The 16,643-nt window shown below is 39.8% G+C and overlaps 2 protein-coding genes and 1 non-coding gene across 12 annotated transcripts in view; 2 read left to right on the forward strand and 1 right to left on the reverse strand.

Moving 5' to 3' along the window:
* LOC107271483 (dipeptidase 1) overlaps nt 1-4,740 on the forward strand; it is a 47,435-nt gene extending 42,695 nt beyond the window's left edge. For all 7 annotated transcript variants that reach the window (XM_015747536.2, XM_025088717.1, XM_025088719.1 and 4 more), the window contains 4 exons: nt 687-771; nt 944-1,019; nt 1,225-1,363; nt 1,528-4,740. In XM_015747536.2, coding sequence (XP_015603022.1) covers nt 687-771; nt 944-1,019; nt 1,225-1,363; nt 1,528-1,617 — 390 coding nt within the window. In that variant the 3' untranslated portion in view covers nt 1,618-4,740. The remainder of the gene's footprint in view (nt 1-686; nt 772-943; nt 1,020-1,224; nt 1,364-1,527) is intronic.
* Nucleotides 4,741-6,631: 1,891 nt separating this feature from the next.
* LOC107271469 lies at nt 6,632-16,013 on the forward strand. Of its 4 annotated transcripts, none has more exons than XM_015747512.2 (5): nt 6,632-6,770; nt 11,555-11,643; nt 12,235-12,337; nt 12,423-12,554; nt 13,208-16,013. In XM_015747512.2, the coding sequence occupies exons 2-5, from the start codon at nt 11,569-11,571 to the stop codon at nt 14,659-14,661; spliced, it is 1,764 nt and encodes a 587-aa protein (XP_015602998.1). In that variant the 5' UTR covers nt 6,632-6,770; nt 11,555-11,568; the 3' UTR covers nt 14,662-16,013. The 4 variants fall into 4 exon arrangements, with proteins under 4 accessions (XP_015602998.1, XP_015602999.1, XP_024944490.1 ...); XM_015747513.2 differs by lacking the exon at nt 6,632-6,770 and adding an exon at nt 7,287-7,509; XM_025088722.1 differs by lacking the exon at nt 6,632-6,770 and adding an exon at nt 9,341-9,369.
* Trnat-ugu lies at nt 12,899-12,971 on the reverse strand. Its single transcript has one exon. It is a non-coding gene; the product is annotated as a tRNA-Thr (tRNA).
* Nucleotides 16,014-16,643: the final 630 nt, after the last annotated feature.

Raw genomic sequence — 16,643 nt, forward strand, 5'->3', positions numbered from 1 at the left:
GATGGAAAATAAGTGCTGGGGCAAAATGACTGCTGGAGGGGTTGGTCATAGGAAGGGAATAATTAACGTGGACGGGTGGTATCGTCTTTCGCAAGGCGTCGCGACGCCTCTGTCGTAACAAAGGAACGACGACGTCGTAGTCAAGGTCTTCCCTCTCCCCTGCTACCTCTATAGCCGATCTCTGCGTGAGTTTTTCGCGAATGACACACGAGGACGAAGGGACGTTGAAAACGCTTCGGGGATTTCGTAACATTTTTAATATGAGACAGGCTGCCGAGTCGCATTTCGTACCAGGCCATTTTGTATATTGGGTGTTGAATTTTTGAGAATGAATAAAAGGGGATTGGGGGCGGTGTAGAGGGGGGGGGGGAAGAAAGAAAAAAATAAAATCTGCACTTAATCGCCTTAAGAAGAATTTATATGCATTTTCGACGGTATCGTGAATTTTCGGAAATTTGAAAAAAATGCCCATTTTTCAAATAGGGTTTTACAGATTTTTTTTTCTTTTTCTCGTTCTCTGTCCTTTTTTTGTCTCTCTCTCTCTCTCTCTCTCTCTCTCTCTCTCTCTCTCTCCTTATTTGTTAAAATAAAAAGGACGTGTAAAATTTCAATGCGCGTCGAGATACGAAAGTCTTGTTCGAGTGATGACGATTTTTTATTCTTTTTTTTTTGTTTTTTTTTTTCAGGCAAAAAACGGCGGCATGGCCATGGTGCCCTTTTACACTTACTTCATAACCTGCAATAACACTGCCACCATAAGGGACGTGATCGGTATGTAAAAATAATAACGTAACGCCGTAACGTGGCGTTAAAATTTATTTAACATATTTTTTTGCATTGTACGCTGTACAGCAATTCATTTTTGTTAGGAGGCATGAATTTTTATATTGCACTTTCATTCTTTTTCTTATTTTTTTTTGTTTTTTTTTTCTTTCTTTTTCAGCTCACATTAATCACATACGAAAGGTCGCCGGGGTCGATCACGTTGGCATTGGAGCCGGCTTCGATGGAATCAACTTGTAACTATTGATTACTGAGGACCTTTTTCTCTCTCTCTCTTTCTCTCTCTCTCTCTCTCTCTGCCTCTCTCTCTCTCTCTCTCTCTCTCTCTCTCTCTCTCTCTCTCTCTCTCACTCTCTCTCTCTCCTTCTCTCACTCTATCCGTACAAGACGCCGTAACGCGAAGCTTTTCAAGCTTTCCACACTGATCGATTCTTATTTCAGCACGCCCACCGGTCTGGAGGACGTATCGCGATATCCTCAGCTGTTGGCTACCCTGCTGGAGGATCCAGCGTGGTCGGAAGAAGACATAAAGAAGTTGGCGGGTCTGAATCTGCTGAGGGTATTCGCAAAAGTTGAGCAGGTGATAAAAATGGCAGACATAAGAAAAAAAATTTATATACCAATTTAAAAAAAAAATGTAAAAAAAATTTCCTAGTTTACGGAAAATCCGCTGTCACAGTGGACCCTCTAATTCCATGAAATATTTTTGCGCTGTCTAAAATCATCGACCTATGACCTTTCCAGGTGAGGGACGAGTGGCAAAGGGCAGCCGTACTACCAGTTGAGAAAATAAGTCCGCCGGACAATTCTGCCTGCTCCTACGGCGTCTCCTGATCTTCCTTCAGGACTTTGACGCCGGGATTCCTCGACTGGGCACGTTCGCCGAAGATCCGCCACGTGGCTCGCGAGTCGTCTCTTCGCGTCTTCTGATCGACGTGACGCGTCGAGGGAACGCCGTGCCGATTCCTTATAGATAATAATGAATAATAATTAATGCTAGCACGAGTTAACGATAAATAGTGACAAAATTTAGAGGAAAGAGAACGAGGAAAAAGAATTAATAAATGGTCGTCGGGGTCATCGTACTGCGTCGTACGTTGATGCTGATGCCAATGACGACCCCCGTTATTATTATTATTATAATATAGAATTATACTTTCAGTGAATTTTTACTACTAATCGTACTGTACGCACATTATATAAATATTCGCATAATTCATACTCGCGAACGAATGAGATATATACGTGTTGCGTATATGCAAAGGAAAATAATAGACAAAGGACTCTACGTTAGAGACACGTGCGATCCTATAGCTTTCTTGTATATTTGGAAATTTCTTACTTTGCGGATGGTATGCGTGGGCACGTGACAGAACAAAAAAAAAGAATCTTAGGTACCTGCGAATTAATAACGATTTTACATTTAAATCGGGTCGACTGGTGCGTCGCGCGATTTTTTTTTTTTCAATTTTCCCGACTCGGTACGAGCATTTGCTTTTTTTTACGTCAATCGAGCAAAAAATAGTCATACACTCTTTTTACCTGCATTTTTTTTATACATCAACCTTGTTTCTCTGTATATCGACTCGTTATTTTTTCGCTCACTTATCGTTACTCTTATTAACGACTAATTGGTAGTTACCGGTAGAGCAGCAGGTTTTTTTTCTTTTATTCCTTTTTCGCGAGGCTCTTCCTTGTTATCGTCTTTTCTCACTTTCTTTTTTTATTGCAAGCCCCAACATCGTCAGGCCATTTCGTGTTACGAGTCGCGCGACAATTTCGAGGAAACGAGTGTAATTAAAAGGGAGAAAAAAATTGAAAAAAAAAAATTAAAAATTCAAGGGACAAAAAAGAAAGAAAAAAATTATAAATACCAAAAAACTGTATTTCCATTCGAGGAGTCGAGAAGCTAGATAATCATTTCTAATGAGTGCGAGTGAGTGCGTGTGACAGCGGAACGAGTATCGAGAATGTGCGTATGAGAGAGAGAGAGAGAGAAGGGATGAACGAGAAAGTATGGAAAAGGATTTAAAAAAAATATTTTCGAGCATTTCGAGGAAGGAGACTCTGACTGAAAAGCCACGAGGTTTAGACGACGAGAACCTTGCGGTAAAGAAAAAAAAAAATATCGTAGTGCCAAAAAAAAAAACATTTCTCGAAGGCTCAAATAATATTTTCGGGGGAAACGTGTTCATTTTTTAAAAAGACGATGTATGTAAGTAAATTTTTTATCGTAAGCACACACCGAGGGAACGGGTAAGAGAGACAGGGAGAGAGAGAGAATTTGTAAAGGAAACGAGAGAGATAACGTAACGACAACACACAACTGCCTAGATCTCAGATTAATTAACTATTATAAGTCCAAACGCACAAAAGACAAGTTTGGAGTAATATATATATATATGTATAAATAAATAAATATATATATATATATATCGAAAAGAGAAAAAAAGAGAGACGACCACGTCGATCATATAGAACGTATAATGGAAACGATATGAAAAAAAAGGAATTTGGAAAAATGCAAAAAAAATATGAAAAGTCTACGTATAAATTTTTGAGATGCGCGACAGATTTTTTTTTTGAAAACTCAAAAAGAAACTACGGTCAGCGAGCATCGTGCAGCAGTGGGGGGGATAATAGATGAAAAAAATTGTACAGTTATACGCATATACACACGTGTAGACAGGCAGACTGGCCGAATAGAGATAAAAAGATTTTTCGAGATAAGAATGAAGGATTTAGGTAAAAAAAAAGGGGGGGGGGAAAGAGGAAAAAACATATGAACGGAAATTCAAAATAACGTCGTTGACATAATAGAAAGTTTTAATAAATTAATTCAACACTGTGGACAAGATACACTATCGATACCTATTACCTAAGACAGCCCATCTATATATATATATATATATATACACTATTTCAAAATTATAATATATATGCACATATGTCACGTGTTTCCTATATGTATATATATATTATAAATATGAAGACGAGCCATCCCGTTTATGTATCTCTGTATATACGGACGGAGATATATCTATGTACATGGAAGACACAAGACTAACACACTTGCTATTACTTATATGAAGAAAAAAAAATATATATATATTTAGTGAGAAATTGCATGAGAGGGAGAGAGAGAGAGAGAGAGGAGAAGAGCGTGAACGTGCGAGCGTGACAAAGAAAGAGCGACTATATTGCAGAAGTAACTAGGAACGAAAATTGCAAATTTTTAAAAAAGGACAGTAGACGCACGTGCGAGATAGAGAGGGCGAGAGAATGGTGAGAAGCGTGGGAGGGAGAGAGAGAGAGAGGGCGAGAGAATGATGAGAAGCGAGAGAGAGAGAGGAAAGAGCAAAGTTGTAAAATGAAAGAGAAAAAAAGGATAACGTATAAAAGTAAACGGCCGGCCGCCTCCTTATGAAGTAAAAGAAAAGATTTGCACCAGATGCACGACTACGAGAGCGTGGAAGGGCGAGCGCTGGCATCTTATAGTTGAAAAAAGAAAAATTAAGAAAAATACAACCGGGTGGCGAATTATTTAATGACTAATTTAGTTAGTGAACCGTGGAGTAACCTAGCGGTATCGTGTGTAACTAATTTTAAAGACTTTAAGTTCGTTTGATGTTAGACGTTCGTGAGATGAGTGAACGTAAAATTCCGTACGTTCGCCATTCGCCGCTTCGCTACGCTAGGGACATTGGATAGCTAGCGTTGGTATAGTTCAATCCTAGTGACTTTTCTCCGTACGATTTCCAAGTTTCGAAAAATATGAAAGGGCTGTTGAAAAAAAAAACCAAAATCATGGAAACGCGGAGAATTTTTTTTAATATAAAAAAAAATGGCGTGATGGCGAACGAGGAATTTTAAAATCAACGAGACAAAAAAAGGCGAATAGAGAAATCGAATACGAGCGAGAATCGAGTGGAACGTGTTTTTTTTTTTTTTTTTTTTTTTTTTTTTTTTTTTTTTTTTTTTTTTTTTTTTTTTTTTTTTTTTTTTTTTTTTTCGTTGTCAAACGTAAAACGGCAAATTCATGGCGAAGCGATCGCGAGAGCCATAACGATTGTGAAATTGAGAATGAAAAATGACGGTAACGAGGATCGACGATGATGATTTTATCTATGTTAACTAGAACGACATTGCTGGAACAATGATTTGTACGCCTTCTATGAAGGACCTAGTATATTATGTTACCTAATACTCGTAAGCACATTACCTAATAAATATTATTTACAAAAATTACATCGATCGACAATTTATCAGTCGATCACGTGACCCGTGTCCAATTCCAGTCCTCAGAGTGACGTTATAACGCACCCTCGCTCCCGCAGGATACTCCCCCAGGAACCATCCATTCCACCGGGACATTGAATTTCCACAGTTGACGACCTCAGCCGACCCCAAGATCCTTGATCTGGACCCAGGGCAGATGCTGCGCGGATGGCTGGTACCACTTGCCGTTTCGTCATCCGCCATCATCTTGTACCCAGTGCCATTAGCGTTACCAAGAAATTCAACCGGAAGTCGTTCAAGGTCTGAGACGACCTCAGCCAGTCCTGGGGAGGCTAACGATAATTTCCTGTACGAATCAACGTTAAGTTGCTCACAGTTCATTTTGTCATATGTGAATTGAGTATAGATATATATATAGGTGATACAAGATAACTCTACCCCAGGGCTACAGGGTGGGCTCCCGGTAAGGATGGGTTGTACTTGGGACTAATAGGTATTCCCAGGAAGCTGTTCGGGAATCCTGGCGATTAGGGAAGTGACGTCAGAGAGTTTTGTGTATATGTATATAGGAGTGCGTGTTATATACAGGTATATAGGACTGCGCGGGGAAGTCTCTCTTGAAAATATAATGAGACGCAGAATTCCTCGTCATCGGGTATAAAGGGAGTAACGTTGGTTCTGCGAGGAGCTGATGCGCGTCTGGGCGTCGGGACGCCGGTGCCGTCCTTAATAAGCTTCTAATAGAAACTAATAGCTCGCAAAGCGGGGAGACAGCCTGGAATAGGCTCCCGAGTTTCACGTACCGCGGGGAACCCCCGGACTGTATGGTTCCTGCGCTATGTATACCCTATATACGCTAACTACGAGGAAGTAATGTTACGCAAGAGGAGAGACCCTACAAAGCTTACTCGGAAGTTTACAAATGACCGAGCTGACAGAGCTCCGTGCCATATTTCTTCGTTACCGTCCAACCGCTGGCCCTAGGAGGTGGTTGGTTGCCTTTAGGAACACAGGCTCGTTGTGCCCCTTCGAATTCTAGAAGGGTCTAGTAAGGAGGGGGGAATTGAAAAATGGTTTAAAGAATATTCAAAATTCATTGTGTAAAAAAAGGGAATATTTAAAGTGTATTTTGGAAATTTGATACGTTTCTTGGAAGAATTAAAAAAAAAATAAATAAAATAAAAAATCGAAAATAGCATTCTACAGTGTGACGCATTGATCTATGGGTACGGAATCTCGCGGAAGCGATAAAAAGTGGATATTTACGTTCGAGTGAAATGGATTCTCGCGGTGAATTCTAAAAATAAAGTTAAAAAGAAAAAATCACGTGGAACTTTTTTTAAATATATATTTTTTTTTTTCATTGTAGTCCTACGTCTCGCGCCGTGGAAATAAGATGCTGGGTAAATGGGCTTCGAACGCCGAGATCAGAGATCCGAGTAAAGAATAGAGTTGATATAACACATTGATCTGGTTTTGCGCATGCGCAATCGAGCGTACCTCCTTTTACGTTCCGTAGCGTACTCTCCGTGACCGGGATTCGAACCAACAGGTGATGCCAGAGACACTCCCTCGATCCAGCATCCTCGCGGTCCAGAGTCCCCAGAGTCCTCAACCTCAGATTTACTGGCAGAGCCTTCTATCAGTCTGAACTTCGACCCTCTTCTTGGAAGGTAGACGAAGAGAAAGGGGAGGAAAAAAAATAAAGAAGAAAACTCACTCCTACTGCTCGGACGTCTTCTCATCGAGTAAGTCCTGCCTGTATCCTTAGCTACCCTTCCTTCGAAGCTTCAACCCTTCTTCTCTGTACTTGATCCTCTGTATCCATACTCCGTTACTATTTACTACCGTATACTTCTTCGCCTTTACTTCTCTTCTTCGTCCCTCGTGGACGGGGTGCAGCAGCTACCCCAGTTACTTCGTATACTAAGTCGCGAGGATCACGTTGCCGGTGGCTCTTCTAAATCTATGTGTGCTGGCAGGGCTGGCTCAAGAGTGAACATTAAGGGTGTAGAGGGGGTGCTACTACTGTGTGTTTATAGTGTGTGCACGGTAGTACGTGTTCGTGTCCTATTGAGAAGAGACAAGGGTGGTTCGAGTGAAGTGAACATTTATGAATAAAAAAAGTTTCTTTGTATTACGTGAAAAAAATTAATATCGAAAAATAATTTTTGAAATTTAAAAAATTTTTGACTTCAAAATCGTGCGTCGATGATTTTGGAAAAATGAAAAATTTGCTTCTATCCGATCAATTTATAATTATATTCGTATCGTCTGTGTATCCTCGATACAATCTGGGATGCTGTGAAATCTTATCAAAGACATTTTATTGACTGATATAAAAATATTAACAAGAGTTATCATGAACGGTGTATACGAAGTGTTTACGTGCGATTGGTACTGCAACATTAAAAGTCGATATACCTCAATGATCCTGATGGCCGATGAAAATGGCACGAAGTGACGCCGGGTGAGATTGCTGATTAGGTAAATTCGTAATAACGCTACAGAAAAGCCAATAAGTTAGAACAAACGTACTATACGCCAGTGATAACGTACAAAGTCCTAGAACGTGGAATAAAAATATTTCAAAGCTTTACAGCCACGACAAATTATTTCCCAGGACGTTTATGGTCGTCCTGAGGAATCTGGTCCTTAATTCTACACTAGGTTAGACATAACTCCTAGCTACAAGAAGCACGAACAGGACATAGGATATATACCATAGATAAACCAGCTATCCTCTTTTCCATACATATATATTTCACAAAGCTGCCTGTCTAGACTTAAATAATGGACCGGAAGAAAAAGAGATAAAAAATCTAAATAAATGACGAGCAAAAGAAAGAAACAAAATAAAATTATACAGGTCGATACAAATTCAACCAACCTTTTTGCTCTCTCAATAACCAGATCGAATTTAAATCTTGAGGACTTTTGCGACCCATTTAAGGAGGGTGGAGCGCTACGTACTGGTCAACCGAGCTGTTACAAAAAAATAATTTATTAGGTGCACAATAAATACGTATTTGGTGTTATTTTGTTACTTAAGCAATCTACACTCATGAAATACACATCAATTATAGCTTTTTAATCGGATAGATGAATAATTAACAAAAACCGAAGCTTCTCTCTAAGGGCCGTCAACGTGAACACAACGAATATATATCTTTGTTATGTAATAAAATAAGGGTTGTATATGATTGAAATTATGTTGATTCGTAAGATTATAATAGGAAATAATATTTATTGCATGGAAAAGGTATTAAGTTAATGTTATTGGAACATTTTATTTTACCTCGAAAAAGCTCGGTAAATGTATCAACGTCTGATGATTTTTGACGTTGGTATTCCTGAATCGTCGTTCAACTGATACCGGTGGTGTTACAAAGTAAACAGCAGAGTTGTGTCCTGAGATATTCAAATATTTCGACGTCTGAGCTTATACACATATATATACATATGTGTATAGTCTAGGACGTTGCCACATTTATCAGACGCTAATTTCGACAAAAAGATTCGTTTTTCTATAATCTGTATTGTAGGTAGTTAAATAAAAAGCAATCTTTACGGAATATTTGCAAAAATTGGCGTTGTCCGTAACTTTGGTACGAGTATTACGCTAGCCCTGATCAATATTTTACGACTTTATTGAATATTTTCGAAGCTTTTTGGCAAAATCAGTTATGCATATGTTCCGTTTGATGTTTAAACTATCTTAGAGGAAAAAAATTGCTTTATTAGAGCAACAAATGTTAATAATCAAGAAAGTGTCAACTCTAGAATATCAGTTACCAAAAGCTCAAAATTATGATTATTCAATAGTCAATTATTCAATTATGATTATTCAATATTCAATTCATATATCTCGAGAACCCAACGGATAATAATTTTTTTTTTAATTTCTTAATGGGTATTTTACCTTCATAAACATTATATTTGTTAGTCAGGTTGAAATATTTGAAATGCTCTACCGCTCCACCCTCCTTAATTCGTCCTAAAGGCTGTGTAGGAAGGATCCAACCTAACCTAACCCAAGCTTCCTTAGTATAGCCATTCGGACTTTATGGTTACCTAACGGTATCTCGATGGGATCCATAAGATTTCTTATCAAGGATCATCCAGGAGGGCTATGCTTATGTAAATGTCACTTTGACAGAACTGTCGTTATGGCAACGATTTCTCTCCTTGTTTATATCTCCCTCTCCCTATCTCTCTTAACTCTCTAATAGAACTCGAAAAGTCTCATCCGAGCAGGATAATTTCATCCATTATTCCAGAATAATGGACTACCCTTATACCGTTCCGGGATCCAATTTCTCACAGCCGTAGTCAAACTGTATATAGGTAAACGCTATATATATATATATATATATATATATTGTAACGTGGCGTCCGCAGGACGCCCGTTACATAAGAAACATAGGGGCACGAAGAGCCGTGCCACCGACGAAGGTCGCCGAGAGAATGGCCACGTGGTCGGAGGATCACAGCGAGGGGAGGCCGGGAGGACAAACCGGCAGAGCCGAGCCCGAGATCGGGCGGGTTCGGGCAAGATCGGCGCCGCCCGAAAACTGTCGGGCTGTGGGCATCGAAAAGTGAAGAGCGAACCGAAGCAAGAGCACAGTCTTAAATAAAGGTCTTGCAACTCGCCCAATTTTCAGCGTTGAGAATAGTCTCGTTAAAGAAGCAGGGTGCATTTAAACTTTTGGTCCCAAGCGTCGCTATGGTCGGGTGACTCCTTGTCCATCTCACTCTATAACAGTCGGCTATGGGAGAGAGAAATAGCAACGGTCGTTTGATCGCAACGCCTCTTGTGGCCATGAAGCGAAATGAAAAATGCTTCTCTATGGAGACTACCCCCTCCATGGGAGTTGCAAGACCTGTACGTAAGACCGCGGGCGAGAGAAACCGCGCGAGTTCGGACGAACTCGGGATTCTTCGGTAGCCCTGGTTTTGAACCGGGAATCTGCAGAAAGTGCTGATAGCGTTATCGCGATTTTTGGCTTTTGACGTGAGATTGTGTGATATTTAATGGATCTTTACCACTTTACGACGGACTATAATTTTCAAACGGACTGTGACGTGGATGCAGCGGAATCGAGTGAGAGAGAGACGGGAGGAAAACAGCCAACCGTCACTAGACGAGCGACGAGTAACAATGACTCGGTACACCCGGATAATCAGTAAGTGCAGTTCAGACTACCAACCCCGGCGTTATGTAGTGCACTGGCAGGGGACGCTATGCATTCCGGGCCTAGAAGTGGGGGGCCGCGGGCCCCAGGCACGTGTCCTCGCTATCGCAGGTTCGAACCGTCCACCGTCAACAGAGACGACCGCGTTATTTGTTCGAACTGTATAGCGCCGCACTAGTATACCACCACCCGTCTGTAATCGTTTATCTAGATATAATAAATTGCCATTGTTGGAATTAAATCCCACCGTGTTATTTATTTCGGAAAGGCCGGCTGATTCCTGTATATACTCGCCGTCCCCATGCTCCCCTCTACCGCGATTGGATTAGGTGATAGCGGGAAGCGGTCGAGAGGACACCCGGTGTTGACGCGAATTAGAAATTTAAAGGATTGACTAGTCGGGCTGGTGCAAGGATGCACCTGACGTCCGAGGGATCCGCGAAACGCAGCGTTGGGGTCATCGCAGTGACGTAGGCTAGGAAATGCGTTACAATATATATATATATAGAAATTCAGCAATGCATTTGCCCTGCATATATCACTGTAATGCAGTTTGACTATGTATACTGCTAACGAACCTTTTAACACGACCATTTATCCGATTCTCATTAGAGCATTGAACATTACTATCTCTTAATGAGTAAGGCGTGTGTGTATATATATATATATATAGGTATATACGTATAGAGGAACATTACGTGATAACTAATAGCCCATTACTCGTAACTAGATGACTCTGTACATTGGCTTTACCCAGAAGCGCGTCGAACGATGCATCGGGCGCGGGAAATTCAAATGCTCGATCCAATTAAAGTCTATAAATTAAATTAGCTAATTATTGATAAGTCAAAATAGTCGTAATTACTAATCGTTACATTGAATTTTACACAATCAATAAAATTCTTTATAATGTCAAAATCAATAGATAGAAAATTCAACCGGTGGACTGTACCTAATGTTATGTGCAGGGTGTTGGATAAATTGTATATATATAGGTATACGGAGAGGTATATAGCAAAGGGTAACAATATACGCATATATATGTATATCAGATGGGGTAGTACATGAGTATGTAGTTACATAATATGTCGACGGGAACCAACCAAGCATTGTATTGGACGTCGAATTGAAATGTCACCCCATTGATAGGGGTTGGTCGAAGTTCACAGTCGCGTGAAACGAATCACGTTGAAATGATAAGAAAAATGGTTGAGGAGGTTATCGAATATTTTTTGGGGATGATAAATGATGGGGGGATGAAAAAAATTTTTTTTTTTGTAATTCGTATCTTACGTGATAGGCGGGGTTGGATAAAATGTTAAAAATAAATATTTTAGTTTTAGGGTGGAAAATGCCTAAGGGTAGTATTCATTGGCAGGGGACACAGAGGAGAGCCTGTGCTCCTGGTGCCCATTGGAACGTGCAGGTAATTAATTAATTATATTAATTAAATAATATTTTAATAAATTTATTTGTTATTACATACATCGTGGATATCGTGTATGTTCAAAATGCATTGGGGCTGTTTCTACCCCTTTGGTGGATCGTTAGGGAATTATGCAATGGGTTGTTACGTCACGGGAGTTGCATACGTGCATTGCATTCTGTATGCACGCCTGGCGATGCATATGGATAAAGCCACGTACGTTTCGCATAATAGAAAATTTCATGTGTGACAGATTGTAGTCAGATTGTGTACGGAGATGGGAGGGTGGCTGGATAAATCCTGGAGACACGAGGGGATTTATTGTTCGATGGATTTGTTTTGTAATAGGGGATATCAACGTGATGGGGGAATTTATTAAAATATTATTAAATATAATTTTGAGAAAAATTTTTTGGTTATTACAAATTTATCGATCGGTAGGGTTTATCGGGGTTGCGAAGGATTTTTATTATTTCGCTGATAGTCTGGAATTATTTGTTGTTATGTATTAAGGAATTTTTTAGTACGGATTAAAGGGAGCGATATTGGATATTTATTGATTAATTATTATTGATTAAATTTATCGAACAGGTGGTCAGAGGTAAAGTGACGACACGCTGTCTGTGGCATGCGTGCAAAGCACTTGGAATTGGACTTTTGTTAATGCTTTTGGGTGCCTGCATGGCGACTATAGGTAAGCAGGAAAAACAATTTTTGGATTTTTTTTGTGTTTTGGATTTTTGGTAAAAATAATTTTTAAGGCACTTTTTTTTGTGTAGGATATTACGCTGATCAGCTGTCCGTCGCTCAAGAGGTCAGAGGGAATCTTACTGTGAAAGTTAAGAACGAGTCACGTGGTTTTCATCTTAACAATCTCAGCTATGCTGGACCCATTGTCATGGGCGTAGGAGGTAAAGTCTTCATTGATTTTCGTATCAAGATTCTCCAAGGAGATACGTTCTACGTCCTTGGGTATTCTTCGGGAATGTTTAAAGAGGGAGTCATGTCAAGTATGAGAATTCACGGAAAGAATCGGAACGATCAGAATTCTGTCGAAGTGGCGTAATCTAGTGGGATTGTGGTTAAGTGACGGCAGAGACGGGAAATATAGAACGCGCTATCGATCATGGCAATTTTAGATAATGAAATACCATTGAAATACCGAAATCTCATTGATTTTGGATATCGAGTGGATATTAATAAAAATGGAATAAAGTGGAATTGAGTCAAAATGATTAAACGAAAAAAAAAAATTTGCCCCCAGAGAGATTTGAACTCTCGACCCCTGGTTTACAAGACCAGTGCTCTAACCCCTGAGCTATGGAGGCTTATATGACTACTACTTGTGCAGTATCGTAATTGAACGTAACGTAAAACTTATAAATTTTCTTACGACTTTGAACATATTGTTATAAACAAATTTGATTGTTACAAACAATTTTTCAGTACTATTAATTAAATAGCTAATATTCATAAGTAGAAGGTTATTGGGTACACGAAGAAAATTATAAGATGAATAATTTATTTTAAATGATTGTTTAAAAATAAAAACAATTGTTTTCAGGTTTCATCGTAGTGGCTGCCTGCGTTATGACGTTCGAGGCTCGCGACAGTGCAGCCAAGGTGGTACCAGCTCGTTTCCGGTTCAATCAAAACACACCGATAAAAACGGCAAAGAGTCAACGAAGCCGTAGATCGACTTCCTGTCAAACGTCACGTTGGGATCATCAGCTGGGTCTGTTTCGAGTGAACCGAAGTCCAAGTCCGAGTTTGCATGACTCATCGAGGAAGCAACTGACAGTGGATTTAATGAAGTTCTCGCGAAATCTTCACGACAAGAGGACGAGTCATCCGATAAAGAAGAGTCCAAGCGCGCCAAGTTTGATCGAGAAGAGGTCGCCGCGACGCCGAGCGCCGAAGTATTCAGGATGCGCTTTGCTGAACCCTAAGCTACTTCAGCGTCCTCTCTCGGTAGACCATCCTGGTTACAGTCCAAAGGTCAGCCGGGAGAGCTTAGAGAATCAGAAGATGTCGGGTAGTCAGGTATCCATGGCGATGGATCTTCATATTCCTAACAAAGGACCAGTGACCTTGAAAATAAAAGATCGTTCAGACACCGCCAGGAGACATCAGCTGCTACGGCAGACCAAGGTCGAGGACGAAGAGGTCGAGATACGTAAACGAAGTCATTCTTGTTCGCCAAAGTTACAAGGTTACACGAGGTACCCTGATGACTTCCTGTCACGAAAACGGAACTCCGTAGACCTACTCTTTCTGGAGGATCTCGAGGTCAAACGTACTCCACGTGACATCCGGAAGACCACGTCACCGAATTTTCGCAAAATGTCTTTAGACCGTGTCGGTGGTGAAAGACGTCTTGAACGTAACCTGGGCCATCGTAAGTCCAGTTTTGACTTCCGGCGCAGTCCAGATTTTCGTCGTGGTGACTACCGGAAGTACTCCATCGACAGATTCACGGCTGACTGTGCTAAATACGTCGCCGAAGAGGTCGAGGCCAGGTCCAGGGCTCACAGCGGCGAGAGTGTCAGGAAGCAACGACGTCCAAGACTTTATCACTCAAAATCAGATGATAACAGAAGACGATCTTTAGATAAGAACAGACGCGATTCTCAGGCCAGCAGATATTCCCTGAATACACAAGTGGTCCTTGGAGGCTGCGCACCTGAATACGAACTTAAGTACTTCACTGCTACCAGTCTGGATACTGAGGAGAGTCGTGCTGATAATTCGGATGATAGTCACGTGGTTGAGATTAATGAGAACACGGCAATAACGGCAGCATCCGATGGTCCAGCTGAAACTGAAGCACTGCTGGAGGAACCGGAACTAGAGAATCTTACGGAAATCGACGTGGAGAGCTCGGTTGGCGACTTGGATGACCTGAACGAAGATCAATTTAACGAATCAGGCTTGAACACTGTGAAAGCTGAGGTTTCGGAAATTTTGATAAATGATACTGAACCACGTGACACGGCTTTGGATATGGAAGACGTTTGAAAAAAAAATTTTTTTAATTCGACAAAGATAAGATACAACAGCGATGGATCCCATTTTCAAATTGTCTTTTATCTTGTTTTCTCGCTGGACGAAGAGAACAAAAATTCAAAAATTAAGATTCTACGATATCGGTATTGAGGATTGATCCGTAGTTACGGATAGAAAAAAAAAACGATATCTTTCTCAGATACGTGACTTTTTTGAAAAAAAAATATATATATATCATACACGCATAGAAATTTAAGGGCTGCACGACCTCGAGGATCGGTGGGCTCAATGAGAATAAAAACAATAAATCTAGCGTAAACAGAACTGACGAGAATGAAATTTTGCGAATTGCGTTTTGAAATGTGACAATCATTTTTCGATTGAGACGTCGAGGCTAACCGACGTGCTCTGGCGCGTGATAACGTAGAATAATATACATATGTATACAAGCGTACTTATATATATATATATATCTATACAAACTGGTATCTTCTTTTTGTGACAGCTGCTGAAAAAAAAGAGACACACAGAGACGTACACGCACACAAGGCCTTATCAGCGGCATAAAAATAGACAGCTGCGATTTCGCCACGTAAAATAAGGCCTATATCCGTGAATTCACGACACAAACAATAAGAGATGTAATTTCTTCGAGGCAGCGATAATTTTGGATGATACCGAAAAAAAAGAATGGAAAGGAAAAATAAAAAAATCGAGCTTGGTCAGCGTCTCAGATACGCAAGTCGAACCGGAAAACAGACGTAATGTTGTAAAACGATCTACTATCGTGCAAATATATTTTTGTATCCTGTATATAGTCGTCATCCCGTGTAATATGCGTATAATGATTCTAGACGGAGTTGAGAGAATTTTGAAAAATTAATTTTTATTTTATACATTATCTTCCGACCTGTGGGATAAATGTGGGTGAAAACGAAAAAAAAAAAAGAGAATTTGTAACACAATTGTCAAGGACACGCTCCTTGCGATTTTCTATTTTTAATTCCAAAGATAATAAACACAATAATCGATAACTGTGTATGTACATTTATGTAACGCGTATTCATGTGAAAACTACGTAAGCGCGATATTGTTCTTGTATTTATTGTATTCGAAATGCGCGCGTAGAGCGACACGATACTTAAGGAAAAAAAAAGAAAAGCAAAGAAAACATAATCAAACTGTGATCGAATTGTACTAAATACTGTACGAATCGTATAGAAGTAACGTGCACGTGTAATTCCGTAAGGTTTTAATTGGGGACGATAAGGAATGCGATTTGTAATTTTAAAAAAAGGTACCTAATCAATTATAAAGAAAAGTGAAATGTAATCGTTGCATGTTTATTGTTGTGAAATATTAATAAAGAGGATACGTACTCCTATAAATCCAGTTGATAACACCTATTGCAATATCACAGCTATGATAAAGTATAATAGACGTATGGTATATACACAATTCTATTGGAATCTACATTACCGACCAACGGTAAGTATATGGAGAATCTTTTAATTTGCCAATCGAAAATCTAATGACTCGTGTCACCGCATATGCAGGAATCCTTTGGCTAGTTACCTTCTGATAAGAAAGCCGGTTCTGCATTACCGACAGTGTCAAAGAGCTAGCAAGTAAAAATTGTTGAAGCAGAGACGAATAGGGAGATGCTAAACGATACAGCCAGAGGTTGAAGATCGTATAGAAAATTATCTACAGAATCGAAACAATCACTACCTGTTATCATTTCGGAATCACGACCTACCGCAACGAATTCCATCGGTACACAGCGCACTCTGTGTATTCGATTAGAATAATACAGAATTTACATAAAGTGACGTGCGGTTGTGTATTATTTATGTATATCTGAAAGGTGATCGGTTCTTATTACGTATTCGATTCGCAAGACGACAGTGATTGCGAACAAGTAAAAGAACGTGATATAAAAGACAATAATGGTAACGTAAAGAAAATAAATATTCTCGAGTAAGAAAATAAAT

The sequence above is a fragment of the Cephus cinctus genome, unplaced genomic scaffold (assembly GCF_000341935.2).
Source record: "Cephus cinctus unplaced genomic scaffold, Ccin1 Ccin1_scaffold0980, whole genome shotgun sequence".
NCBI lineage: Eukaryota > Metazoa > Arthropoda > Insecta > Hymenoptera > Cephidae > Cephus > Cephus cinctus.

What these genes read in the sequence shown, in the direction of transcription:
- LOC107271469 (XM_015747511.2), top strand. Translation starts at nt 10,112, where the DNA reads ATGCAGCGGAATCGAGTGAGAGAGAGACGGGAGGAAAACAGCCAACCG. An exon ending in GTGCCCATTGGAACGTGCAG is followed by an intron (nt 11,644 to 12,234) that starts GTAATTAATTAA and finishes TTTATCGAACAG; the next exon opens with GTGGTCAGAGGTAAAGTGAC. An exon ending in TGCCTGCATGGCGACTATAG is followed by an intron (nt 12,338 to 12,422) that starts GTAAGCAGGAAA and finishes TTTTTTGTGTAG; the next exon opens with GATATTACGCTGATCAGCTG.